Below are 13,569 nucleotides of genomic sequence, written 5' to 3' on the forward strand. Positions count from 1 at the left end.
TGACTTTGCGCCTGAAGGTGCTGTTCCTCTAGTAATCAGTGTGCCGTGGGAATCACACCACACGCTACCCCTGATAACAGTGCGCTCCGTGTCTTCATCATCTGCTCTTTCTGACCCACACTCGGTCTGACGGGCTCTTGTAATGAACGCAGTTCTCCACACTATCGAGACGCTCCCTCAGTAGGCAGCAGAGCGTCATGATGCTGCGCGTGGGCGGGACCTGTGACGTCAGCGCGTGATATCGTTCCGCGGGCGGGAGTTCCGCGCGGCCTTTTCCTCGCGACAGCGGCTGATGAGCAGAAGCGGTAACCGCGAGAACGGCTCGGCGCTTCAGCATTAGGCGTGGACCGACCGACTTTACCGACCGACTGCACTCGTTCTGCCCCCGCGGACCCGACAGGATGGAGCTGATCACGATCCTCGAGAAGACCGTGTCTCCAGGTAAGCAATCCTCACACGCGCCTCTCCCGCGCACGGATGCCGTTTCTCCCGCGTGATGACCGGGGCTGAGCCGCTTCCCCGGGTGTGAGCGACGGTTAGCGGGCGGCTAACGCAGCGCAGGCCCGGTCGCTGAACCGCGAACGCGACGCGTTAATCTCCACCCGTCGAGTGGCGAACAGCAGCCGGACCCTCGGCTCGCCAGAGCAGGAGCGGGTTACCGGCCTGCTCGGTGTGTCCGGTCTCTGCGCGGTAACGAGTGTTAATGATCAGAGTTCACACACCGACACACGGCTCTACTTCATGGTCGCGCACATGTCGCGCCGCCGTGGGGTTTGTCCCGCCCGCGCTTCTGTTGGTAAAGTTGTTAGCAGTTAGCATGCTAGTCAGGAAGTGGCTAGGTGTTAGCATGGCTAGCACTCAGTCATCCTGTGCCGCTGCCTCTGAAAGTTCGCGCGTGTACGGCCGTGTCTAGTTTACACCGACTCTCCTCCCGCTCGGAGCCCGGTAAAGCGCTGTGGCCGAGCGCGATGCGGAGTTTCCCGGTTCTGACGCGCAGCTCCGCGTTTGGCGGGAGAGTTTCACAAGCGATCGATCAGGGAATTGACTGATGATTGTGATTGATTTTCAGATCGGAATGAGCTGGAGGCGGCACAGAAGTTTCTGGAGCAGGCGGCCATCGAGAACCTGGTGATGAAGCACACACACACACACACACACACACATCAACTGTCTCACAGACACACACACACTGTACTACTGTGTTGAATTGATAGTGTGTAAATTGTTTCTGGACCAGGACTCTGTTGTGTGTGTGGATCTCAGTACTGTGCTGAGATCAGCTCCAGCAGACCACTGGTTCTCCTACAGGTGTGTGTGTGTGTAACTCTGTGTTCTGCTTCTCAGCCGACCTTCCTGGTGGAGTTGTCCAAGGTGTTGGCGAACCCGGGGAACACACAGGTGGCTCGCGTCGCCGCCGGCCTGCAGGTCAAGAACTCTTTGACCTCTAAAGACCCGGAAGTGAAGAGTCAGTACCAGCAGAGATGGCTGGCTATCGACACCAGCGCACGCAGGGAGATCAAGAACTACGTAAGGATGCTGTGTGTGTGTGTGTGTGTGTAAGAGAGAGAGAGAGAGATCTTCAGGATGCAGGAAGGTAAAGTGTGTGTTCACAGAGATCAGACACACACTCCTAAATGATGGCGGTATTTGCTCAAACGGGCTGGACCAGCTGTAGAATGTGGATCTGCAGGAGTTTAGTACTTTCACTTACAGTAGTGCAGCGCTCAGCTTCCCCTGATCACTGACGGAGCATGCTGGAGTGTGTGTGTGTGTGATGTTGATGTGAGCGTCAGCATGGGGAACTTGAGTATTCATCTTGAAGTCCTCATGGCGGTCACTCTGCTGTTCTGAGATCAGCCTTTACAGCAGCAGGAGTTCAGTGATGATCAGCTGTGGTGAAAAACTTCGCTCAGTTTCTCCTGAACATCACTGCAGATGATTATAGTTTAATATTCAGGAAACCGCAGCACCTGAACACTACACCTGCAGACAGCCGTGTTCATGATGGAGGCATCGTGTGTGTGTGTGTGTGTGTGTGTGCGCGTGTGTGTGTGCACCGCCACTGCTGTTCTTCTGCTGTGCAGACAGGCCTGTGGAGGTTTAATGGAGCTCTGTGGTAGAGCGGGTAAATTGAGCTCTGGGCTCAGCTGTGCTGTTTAAGGCCCGACTGAAACACCTGCATTATTAAAGGGCCATGAGACCCCCTCGTTTCAGCAGGGTGTTTTCACACCTCTACTCTGGAAAAAGTCAGAAAAGTGGGCGTGTCCAGCTCTGTTTAGGGGGGAGTGTCGGAGGAACTAAAGTGGGAGGGTGTGGGAGTGTCTATTTGGGCACGCGCGAGTTTCAGAGTCAAAACACACACAGTAGAAAGTGATGGTGTTTAACCTACATGCACATCTGTAGTCGAATTATTTGCCAAATGATTAAATGCTGGACTTTAACTGCAGTTTGGCTCTTTCATTCAGGGAATTCATTCATGTCCCTCGCGACAAACGAGATATGTGATTCGAGGAACTGCTCTAAGCGTGTATTTTTCATGTAATGTTTGATCCCGCACGGCGAATGAGAGAAAAAAAACTCAGCATTTCCCGGAAACTTAAATGCACTCGGCAGGTAGTGTCAGAAAGCCGCGTGTGTTATTCCGGTCACTAAATGCGGTCACAAAATCCAACACGAGGGTAAAGTTTGGTTGTGGTGCTAACGTGTTTACACTCGGTGCAATAGTTTGTTAGATATAAACAAAGAGCGCTGGTCGCTCACTTACCAAACCTGTAGAGACAGGACAATCACCAGCAACTAGAGCCGCGTCTTTATTTAGAGGAGACTACAATCCGGATCTCAGCGTTTGCAGATGAGAACAGCTCTCAGGTAAACAATAATCCTCCTTAGACACGTAAGTTATTGTTGTCGAGCGTCGCGTACACTGTTAATCCACACGTGAGTCCAGCTGCGCTCTCACAGAGAGAAAATGAAAACAAAACTTCACTGCAGCAAACTATTAAAGCAACACTTCACGCTTGTTTTGCCAACACAACGTGGCGTCTCTGTCGTGTAAACATGGTGACAGTAATGAATATTAATGAAGTTGCACAATAGAGCGCGCTGATTGGTTTGAACCAAGCCTTACTCATGCATTAATGCAGCACACTGTAAGACGTAATAAGACACACTCTGGCACAGACGTCCAGTCTGCACGCTGGAATACACGCTATTATCTCATGACCGTGACGCAGCTTCAAAAATTCGTTTCAAACCGGAAGTACGAATTTGCTTAAAATAACGCTAAAACAACCAATTTACACTTTTTAGTGAAATATAGGTGTCCTAATAGTGTTTTTAGCAGTGTGGGACACATATACCACTGTCAACAGCTCAACACATGTGCTCTGGTGTTTCGTGACCCTTTAAGGTCCAGTTCTGTTTTCACCCCTTCCTCTTGACCTTTGAAAGCAAGTGTGAAGGGGAAGGGCTTCAAATGTACCCCTGAGCACAGCACCTGCACACGTCCTCCTCCGTCATCACCATCTCCAGCTTCATATGAGATCAGACGATGGCGACTGCTGTAGTTACTGCAGTTGTGTTCTTTGCAGGGCTGGAAATTGTGACCGTTTTGCTCTCATATGAGCCGGAATTGTGTCTATGTGGCCGCAGTATATATTGGAGCATTTGTGCGAGTGCATATATTGTTGTCGTGCGACCGGTTTTCACAGCACAATGTTCAGCACACGTGTAGATTTAGGAGGCCTTCACACATTTCCCAGCTCAGCAGTGTGTATAGCAGTCGTCATGTCCACTTGCTGCAGTAAACAAACCCGCAATGCCTGCCCCGCCTTCAAGCTCTTCTTATTGGCCCACAGCGCTACAACAGAACACCAATGGATTGGTTAATATCAGCTGTCAATCACTCAGTTCAGATGACGGAGCTACAGAGGTCTGGATAATGGAGAATGAACACAGCACTGACAGATTGAGTTTTAGACAGCAGCTAAAGGGACAGATAACGGCTCGTCTGATCAGTGATCATGTGGAGAACGTCGATCCAGCATCTACACTTTCCCAAGAGTGGCTAAAAGACTTCCAGTGTTCGAGATCCGCTATGAAAAGGACTGAAGCGTTCGCTGTAAAGCCGCTGGGACGGAGTTTTCAGGTAGCAGTGTTTGCCGCTGAATCTACACATGAAGCAGGAGATGTTCAAACCTTATTTAATCATCACGATGCTGTCAGCGACTGACCCCGCGCTCACCATCGCTGAAGAGCATGCGCTGACCGAGATCAAGCTGATACTGCAGCTCATTAGAGACCGTTTCTGCTGTTAAGATGATGGATGCCAATAATAATTTCTGTCATCATCATCATCTGTGCAGTATGAGACGGCACCGGTGAGAACAGCACTGTGATTATTGTTACCTCAGTTCATCTCCGTCACGTGCAGCAGTGTGTGCAGGCCGCTGAGCGCAGGCAGAGTTTGTTGATTTGTTAGTTAGGGTTAGAGGCTTAATATATAACTCGATCTGTTCATATAAGACGTGTAGTAACGCTGCTCAGCATTTTCAGACGCTGCCACTACAATAAAGCTTCATTTCCAGCCTAGTGTGGTGTTTATCTGCAGGAAATCATTGATGACGTATATCCTGTTAGGAACCCTAACACTAGACTGTTGTGACGGAATATTGGAGTGTCAGTGTTGCGGGACTGCTGTACAGGAGTTGTGATTATGGATTGTAGATCGCCAAATTTAGCAGTTTTTATTTCTGTGTTTTTTTTTTTTTAAAGCATGACTGTAAAACAGGAACACCAGTATGGTTATAATAAAACATGCTTGTGTGTGTTGTAAGAGTTTGCAATAGTGACGACAAATCTTCATTTGTGGCTGGTGCATTCTGGGAAACTCTTACCTTTTGGTTTTGCATGTGGTCCTGGAGACGCTCTGTTCGAAGGGGTGTGTGTGTGTGTGTGTGTGTGTGTTTGTATGTTCTCTCAGCTGTTGTCTGTGTGCAGGTGCTGCAGACGCTGGGCACAGAGACGTACCGGCCCAGCTCCGCATCTCAGTGTGTGGCGGGCATCGCCTGCGCAGAGATCCCAGTAAACCAGTGGCCGGAGCTGATCCCACAGCTGGTGGCCAACGTGACGGACCCCAGCAGCACCGAACACATGAAGGAGTCCACGCTGGAGGCCATCGGCTACATCTGCCAGGACATAGTGAGTGCTTATTTATCTGTCTTTTAAACACACACACACACACACCTGCTGCTGCTCTGACTCTCACCTGTTCACCAGGACCCAGAGCACCTGCAGGACAGCGCCAACCAGATCCTGACCGCCATCATCCAGGGCATGAGGAAAGAGGAGCCCAGCAACAACGTCAAGCTGGCCGCCACCAACGCGCTGCTCAACTCGCTGGAGTTCACCAAAGCCAACTTCGACAAGGAGGTACTCACTCACTCACTCACTCACTCACTCACTCACTCACTCACTCACTCACTCACGGTGTTTACAGCTGCGAGAGTCTGCAGGACAGCGCTGTACATGTGCTCTAACTCTCACACACACTTTCTCTCTGCAGACGGAGAGACACTTCATCATGCAGGTGGTGTGTGAAGCCACGCAGTGTCCAGACACCAGGGTGTGTATCGCTCTATCAGACTGACACACACACACATGCGCATGTCCGTAATGCTGAGGGGTCTTACATGCCTGCTGTTTCTGTAGGTGAGAGTAGCTGCGTTACAGAACCTGGTGAAGATCATGTCCCTGTATTACCAGTACATGGAGACCTACATGGGTCCTGCACTGTTCGCCGTAAGTCTACAGACACTTTAAGGGGAAGGGGAGTGTGGGAAATCTGCTGATGGTGGATGTTTTGTCTTCAGATCACGATAGAGGCCATGAAGAGCGACATCGATGAGGTGGCCCTGCAGGGAATCGAGTTCTGGTCCAACGTGTGTGATGAGGAGATGGATCTGGCCATTGAGGCCACGGAGGTGAGTCTGCCTCCTGTAGGGGGCGCCACTGCTGTAGTGAGTCTCTCCTGTAGGGGGCGCCGCTGCTGCTGTAGTGTCTCTCCTGTAGGGGGCGCCGCTGCTGCTGTAGTGAGTCTCTCCTGTAGGGGGCGCCGCTGCTGTAGTGTCTCTCCTGTAGGGGGCGCTGCCACTCAGGGTTTGTGCTGTGTTTTGTCTGCAGGCCTCAGAGCAGGGCCGACCGCCGGAGCACACCAGCAAGTTTTACGCTAAAGGAGCCCTGCAGTACCTGGTGCCCATCCTGACGCAGACGCTCACTAAACAGGTAGAGTCAGGTGCAGCTCGGCGTGTTGTTCTTTGCCCTGTCGTCATCATCATCATCATCTCTGTGCTCTCCTGCAGGATGAAAACGATGACGATGACGACTGGAACCCGTGTAAGGCCGCAGGAGTGTGTCTGATGCTGCTGGCCACCTGCTGTGAGGATGATGTGGTGCCGCACGTGCTGCCCTTCATCAAGGAGCACATCAAACACCCCGACTGGCGCTACCGCGACGCCTCCGTCATGGCCTTCGGCTCTATCCTGGAGGGTCCTGAACTCAACCAGCTCAAACCACTCGTCATCCAGGTACAGCTCACGCAGAGCTGGTGTGTGTGCGTGTGTGTGTGCGCATGCGTGTGTGTGTGTGTGTAAGAGAGAGAGAGAGAGAGGCTCGTGTGTGTATATGTGTATGTGTGAGAGGCTCACGTGTGTGTGTTTGTGTGTGTGTGTTTGTGTGTGTGTGTGTGTGTGTGTGTGTGTGTGTGTCAGGCGATGCCCACGCTGATCGAGCTGATGAAAGACCCCAGTGTGGTGGTGCGGGACACGACGGCCTGGACTCTGGGCCGCATCTGTGATCTGCTGCCTGAAGCCGCCATCAATGAGGTGTATCTGAGCCCGCTGCTGCAGTGCCTGATCGAGGGGCTGGGGGCCGAACCACGCGTCGCCTCCAACGTCTGCTGGGTAATAGACTCTCTGACCACAGCTAACGTGACAGCAGCAACATGGTTTATGTCTGATGTGTGTGTGTGTGTGTGTGTGTAATGCTGTGTTCTCCGCTGCTGTTCTCAGGCTTTCTCCAGTCTGGCTGAGGCGGCGTATGAGGCCACAGATGTGGCGGATGATCAGGAGGAGCCGAGCACTTACTGCTTGTCCTCCTCCTTCGAGCTGATCGTGCAGAAGCTGCTGGAGACCACCGACAGGTAAAGCTGACCCCTACTGTACACTGGGTAATGCCAGCTCATGTATGGTTTGAAGTGTACATGTACATCATTAAAGAGCCCATATTATACATGTAATAGGGTCATATTTTGGTTGTAAGGGTCTCCAACAACAGTCTAATATGCAAGCAAGGTCAAAAAACACTTTCATTATCTTATAACCTGCATTTATTTTTACCTGATTATCCCAGCGACTCCCAGATGAATCGTCCAGTCACTCATTTGTTCCCAAACCCCTCGAGGCAACAACTTTAATCACCGGTGTGCGTGCGTGCGCGCATGTGTGTGTGTGTGTTTCTGTGTTAGAGGGCGGGGCCGCAGATTTTAAATCTTGAATAACTTGGGTTCATTGTAACGTCATGGCCAAACCTAATGACTCGTTATCAAGACGACTCGTTTGAAGCACTGAGTCGACTCTTTTATAGCTGAATCAACGGTTTTAAACACTGAACACTTACAGATTTAAGCCTTGGCTGGATACTTCACTTCACTTAGAGCTGTGATACACACTACATGGAGGAAAACCCATAATATGGGCTCTTTAACACAGTGTTATCAGTGCTCTTCAGGCGTAAGAGCATGAAGTGTGTGTGTGTGTGTGTGTCAGTGTTTCCTCTGAGCAGTGTTAAGTCAGGCTGTTTTCTCTCTGATAGGCCGGACGGGCACCAGAATAACCTGCGCAGCGCGGCGTACGAGGCTCTGATGGAGATCGTGAAGAACAGCGCGAAGGATTGTTACCCGGCGGTGCAGAAGACCACGCTGGTCATCATGGAGCGGCTGCAGCAGGTCCTGCAAATGGAGGTGAAGATCCGCTTCTGTGTCTGTGTGGAGATGAGTTGACCAGCACTGATGATGATGATGATGATGATGATGATGATGTGTATTGCTCTAGATCTGTCTCTCACTGAGCTGTATGATCTGCAGGACTGGACTGTATGATTCAAGCCTTTAGTAATGTTCAGTTCAGTAATGTTGCCTCCTGAACAGGTTTGGCTAAAGATTGAGCCTGTAGCATAACACTGATCAGCGATGCGACACAGGATCACGTCAGTCAGTCTGTTCCCCCAAACACCTGAACTTTCATTTGTCCCTGTAAATGAGCATTATAGGCCTGGCTGATCTGTGCTGATACTGTTCAGCAGAACACACACACACACACACACACAGTTGATCGTGTGTTCAGCATCATACACACTCGCTTCAGAAATACATGCCCATGTAGAGGAGCTGTGTGTGTGTGTGTGTGTGTGTGTGTGTGTGTGTGTGTGTGTGTGTGTTCTGGTTGTAATAACTGTGTGTTTTGTGCAGTCTCACATCCAGAGCACATCAGACCGAATCCAGTTCAATGACCTCCAGTCTCTGCTGTGCGCCACGCTACAGGTCAGTGTGTGTGTGAGTAAGTGTGTGTATGTATGAGTGTGTGTTCTGAGCTGTTTGTACTCCTGCAGAACGTGCTGAGGAAGGTGCAGCATCAGGATGCGCTGCAGATCTCGGATGTGGTGATGGCGTCGCTGCTGCGCATGTTTCAGAGCACCGCCGGCTCCGGAGGCGTGCAGGAGGACGCACTGATGGCCGTCAGCACACTGGTGGAGGGTGAGGAGCAACACACACACACACACACCATCATCATCATCATAGACACTCAAACTCCATCACATCTGTCGTTATTGTCATGTGATCAGAGCTGTGGTGTGTCAGTCGGTGTCCGCCGCTGTCTGCTTGGTTCTCTGATTAAGCCAGGTCTTCTGTTTGTTCTCCTCCAGTTTTGGGCAGTGACTTCCTGAAGTACATGGACGCCTTCAAGCCTTTCCTGATTATCGGACTGAAGAATTATGCAGAATATCAGGTAAAGCTGGGGCATTGCGGCGTGAGTGTTGATGATCGTTCCTCCTGCCGCTCAGAGATCATGCGGCTCAGGATTTTAGATCATCATAGAGAAATCTGAGTCTGTTTCACCCGGTGTGTGCCGACCGACGGTCTCCTGTGGCCACGCTGGACTTTGCGGGACTCTACAGCTGTAAACCTGCTGAAAATACCTGGACATAAACCATAAAGCAGAAGTGTTGAACTGTGTGTGTGTGTGTGTGTGTGTGTGTGTGTGTGTGTGTGTGTGTGTGTGTGTGCTGCAGGTCTGCCTGGCTGCGGTGGGACTGGTGTGTGATCTGTGTCGGGCTCTGATGGCCAATATTCTGCCTTACTGTGATGAAATCATGCAGCTGCTGCTGGAGAATCTGGGTGTAAGTACAGCTCCGCTCAGGCCGTGACTGCAGCACACTGCTGGACTACACCAGCTCTACATGCTCCACTGCCGACACTTCCTCTTCTCTAATGCAGAAACAGCGCTAGTCTTTCGTTTCTGTCTTTGTTTTGTACTAATAAAAGTCCAGTTCTGTTGGCGTGTTGAATAGGGCTGACGGTTACTCCATTACCTGCTCTTCTCTTTAAAACTCCTGCATCCTCACATCTCCTGGCGTTAGGGGTTATATAGTGAAGCAGCGCTGGTCAAACTGGGGCTGTTAGCACTGATCAAGCTTCGGCAGACTCTTCTCAGCTGAATGCAGAAGTGTATGAATAGTACACTAACTATGAGTAGAGCGCGAGCCGGCACAGTGAACACTGCGTGATGATGATGATGATGATGATGGTATCAGCTGACGGAAGCGCTGACGTCTCATTCGCCCAGAGCGTCAGTCGTGCAGCTGCTGGAGCTCTTCATCTGAGGAGTTTTGCTCTCGATTTATTTTTGGTTTGGGGCTCTGAAAGGATTTGCCCTACACTGAGGGGCCTTCAGCTGAGAGCCTGTTTTATTTGACAAGATGGCCATGAGGTCAGCAGGGTAGTGAGCTAGTGTGGGGAACGGCCATGATGAGCTCTGGGTCGTGTTCAGATGTGCACTAATACACCACACACATGATCTGTTCTCCACTGTCTCAGTGCTAAAGCTGCGCTTACACTAGTTCAGCATGTAATCGTGTGTGTGTGTGTGTGTGCGCGCAGAATGAGAATGTGCACCGCTCCGTCAAGCCCCAGATTCTGTCTGTGTTTGGAGACATCGCTCTCGCCATTGGAGGAGAATTCAAGAAGTACCTGGACATTGTGCTGGACACTCTGCAGCAGGCCTCGCAGGCACAGGTGGACAAGGTGAGCAGATGAACACACACACACACACACGGCGCTCAGTGTTTGACGATTGTTGTTGAACTTCTGTCTATTATCATCTGTGGTGCTGTGATGTCCTTCAGTCGTGTAGAGCAGACGTTCAGCGCTGCTCTGGGCTATCACTGATCTTAAACAGTTCAATGAGAAGATCTCCAGACCTGACCGCTGACAGCACACACACTGTCTGTCTGTTACACGAGCTGAGCTGTGTGTGTGTGTGTGTGTGTGTGTGTGTGTGTGTGTGTCTGCAGACGGACTATGATATGGTGGATTACCTGAACGAGCTGCGTGAGGGCTGTCTGGAGGCCTACACCGGCATCATCCAGGGCCTGAAGGGGGACCAGGAGAATGTGCACCGTAAGTGAACACACACACACACACACACACACTTCAGCATTGCATGGCGTGTGCGTAATGTGTGTGTTCTCCTGCGCAGCCGATGTGATGCTGGTTCAGCCGCGTGTGGAGTTCATCTTGTCCTTCATTCACCACATCGCAGAGGACGAGGACCGATCTGACGGAGTCGTGGCTAATGCTGTAGGGCTCATCGGGTGAGGCACATACACACACACACACACACACACACACACACACACACACTCGTACAGACAGACATTGTGCAGTAGTCTGACCCCTGTGTGTGTGTGTGTGTGTCAGGGACCTGTGCACCACCTTCGGGAAGGATGTGATGAAGCTGGTGGAGGTGCGTCCTCAGATCAATGACCTGCTGACTGAAGGCCGGAGATCCAAAACCAGCAAAACCAAGACTCTGGCCACGTGGGCCGCCAAGGAGCTGCGCAAGCTGAAGAGCCAAGCCTGGTGCGTGACCTCTGACCCCACAAACCTGCCTGTGTGTGTGTGTGTGTGTGTGTGTGTGTGTGTGTGTGTGTGTGTGTTAAAGCTGTTCACTCCAGTCTGAGGAGCACAGAGAGTGTGTGTTTCTCTGGCCCTCACTCTGCGAGTGTGTGACGTGTTGTTCTCCTGTGTGTGTGTGTGTGTGTGTGTGTGTGTTTCTCTGGCCCTCACTCTGCGAGTGTGTGACATGTTGTTCTCCTGTGTGTGTGTGTGTGTGTGTGTGTGTGTGTGTGTGTGTGTGTGTGTGTGTTCCTCTGCCCCCCACTCAGCATGTGTGTGACGTGTTGTTCTCCTCTGTGTGTGTGTGTGTGTGTGTGTGTGTGTGTTCCTCTGCCCCTCACTCAGCGTGTGTGTGACGTGTTGTTCTCCTCTGTGTGTGTGTGTGTGTGTGTGTGTGTTCCTCTGCCCCTCACTCAGCGTGTGTGTGACGTGTTGTTCTCCTGTGTGTGTGTGTGACGTGTTGTTCTCCTGTGTGTGTGTGTTCCTCTGGCCCTCAGTCAGCGTGTGTGTGTGACGTGTTGTTCTGTGTGTGTGTGTGTGTGTGTGTGTGTGTGTGTGTGTGTGTGTGTTCCTCTGCCCCCCACTCAGCATGTGTGTGACGTGTTGTTCTCCTCTGTGTGTGTGTGTGTGTGTGTGTGTGTGTGTGTGTGTGTGTGTTCCTCTGCCCCTCACTCAGCGTGTGTGTGACGTGTTGTTCTCCTGTGTGTGTGTGTGACGTGTTGTTCTCCTGTGTGTGTGTGTGTGTTCCTCTGGCCCTCAGTCAGCGTGTGTGTGACGTGTTGTTCTCCTGTGTGTGTGTGTGTGTTCCTCTCAGCGTGTGTGTGTGACGTGTTGTTCTCCTGTGTGTGTGTGTGTGTGTGTGTGTGTGTGTGTGTGTGTGTGTGACGTGTTGTTCTCCTGTGTGTGTGTGTGTGTGTGACGTGTTGTTCTCCTGTGTGTGTGTGTGTGTGTTCCTCAGCGTGTGTGTGACGTGTTGTTCTCCTGTGTGTGTGTGTGTGTGTGTGTGTGTGTGTGTGTGTGTGTGTGTGTGTGTGACGTGTTGTTCTCCTGTGTGTGTGTGTGTGTGTTCCTCTCAGCGTGTGTGTGACGTGTTGTTCTCCTGTGTGTGTGTGTGTGTGTGTGTGTGTGTGTGTGTGTGTGTGTGTGTGTGTGTGTGTGTGTGTGTGACGTGTTGTTCTCCTGTGTGTGTGTGTGTGTGTTCCTCTCAGCGTGTGTGTGACGTGTTGTTCTCCTGTGTGTGTGTGACGTGTTGTTCTCCTGTGTGCGCAGATCTCCGGCTGTGGAGTTTCTTCTTCTTCTTCTACCAGGACAAATGGAAATGAAAGCCCTGCGGTTCTTCTGTCTTTTAGAGCTGTGGACAGAAGTGCTTGTGCGCTGATGAGTGTGTGTGCGAGTGTGAGAGCGAGTGTAAGAGCGAGAGATTGACACACACCTTCAGTCCAGCTCCAGCAGAGGAACAGCGGCACACACCTCCACCTTCTCCACCTGCCCGCGTTCTCCATCCTGACCCGATCCTCCCCCCGGCCCGATCAGCTGCAGGACTGACCGTCACACACTGATTAGCAGACGGCGGCCGCGGGAACCTGCTGCTGGAGCCATGATGGCGTGACTGGAGTGTGTGTGTGTGAGTGAGCGAGGGCGGCGCTGTTTCCGCGTCGTCTCTCAATATTTCAACCAATAATAAATAAAGGTGATCAATATCTTGTTTGCGATTGAGTGAGCTGCTCTTGCGTTCCCTCGGCGAGCGGCAGTGGAGGCGTCCGGCCTCTCGTCACGGCTGCGCTACATTACTGGCCTCCTCCTCCTCCTCCTCCTCCTCTGTGTTTCTTTAATAATAGTGCTGATTGAGTAATGGTTCTCTTACCGGTGTGTGTTAGTATGGATGTGCGGATCGGAGCTTCACCTGCCCTGCCTAGGGAAGACTATTGCCACTACAGGCGCAGGCTCCGGCGGAGCGACGGGATATTAGACACCTCCACACGCGACTTTATTCTCCTTTATTTGTTTTGCAGGAAACTGAGTGCCAAACCCAGCGGTGCAGATGGACTTGAGCTTAATGTGTTACTCGTAGAAGATGCGAATTAATAATACACACGTCAGCGGCGGCGAGCCGAGCAGCATCCATGTGCTTTTGGTTGTAATTTTTTGTTTTGTTTTCCTCTTGCGGCACTTAATTGGAGTCATTCACCGAGCTTTTAAGAAGACGACGACGGACAGAATCAGACATTTGTATGAGGTTATATTTTTCCATTGATATGAAAATAAAGTTAAATTAAATCTTTCTGCTGTGTGTGTGTGTGTGTTGTGTCTTCAATAATGGCACATAAATGAGCAGCACA

General features: G+C 51.3%; 1 protein-coding gene and 1 non-coding gene across 2 annotated transcripts; both read left to right on the forward strand.

Annotated features, from left to right (window-relative positions):
• The first annotated feature begins 249 nt into the window (after window positions 1-249).
• On the forward strand, window positions 250-13,512 carry kpnb1 (karyopherin (importin) beta 1). Its single transcript, NM_001037702.3, has 22 exons — window positions 250-441; window positions 1,070-1,128; window positions 1,345-1,527; window positions 4,999-5,199; window positions 5,278-5,430; window positions 5,564-5,623; window positions 5,710-5,799; window positions 5,871-5,981; window positions 6,181-6,282; window positions 6,360-6,584; window positions 6,768-6,959; window positions 7,068-7,198; window positions 7,870-8,017; window positions 8,525-8,596; window positions 8,665-8,809; window positions 8,980-9,062; window positions 9,346-9,453; window positions 10,214-10,357; window positions 10,627-10,732; window positions 10,812-10,926; window positions 11,033-11,194; window positions 12,500-13,512. Coding segments are annotated over exons 1-22 (2,631 nt in total). The 5' UTR covers window positions 250-401; the 3' UTR covers window positions 12,501-13,512.
• On the forward strand, window positions 9,092-9,233 carry LOC137488582 (small nucleolar RNA SNORA79). The gene has a single exon (XR_011007659.1). It is a non-coding gene; the product is annotated as a small nucleolar RNA SNORA79 (small nucleolar RNA).
• Window positions 13,513-13,569: the final 57 nt, after the last annotated feature.

This window comes from Danio rerio, chromosome 19, assembly GCF_049306965.1.
Source record: "Danio rerio strain Tuebingen ecotype United States chromosome 19, GRCz12tu, whole genome shotgun sequence".
NCBI lineage: Eukaryota > Metazoa > Chordata > Actinopteri > Cypriniformes > Danionidae > Danio > Danio rerio.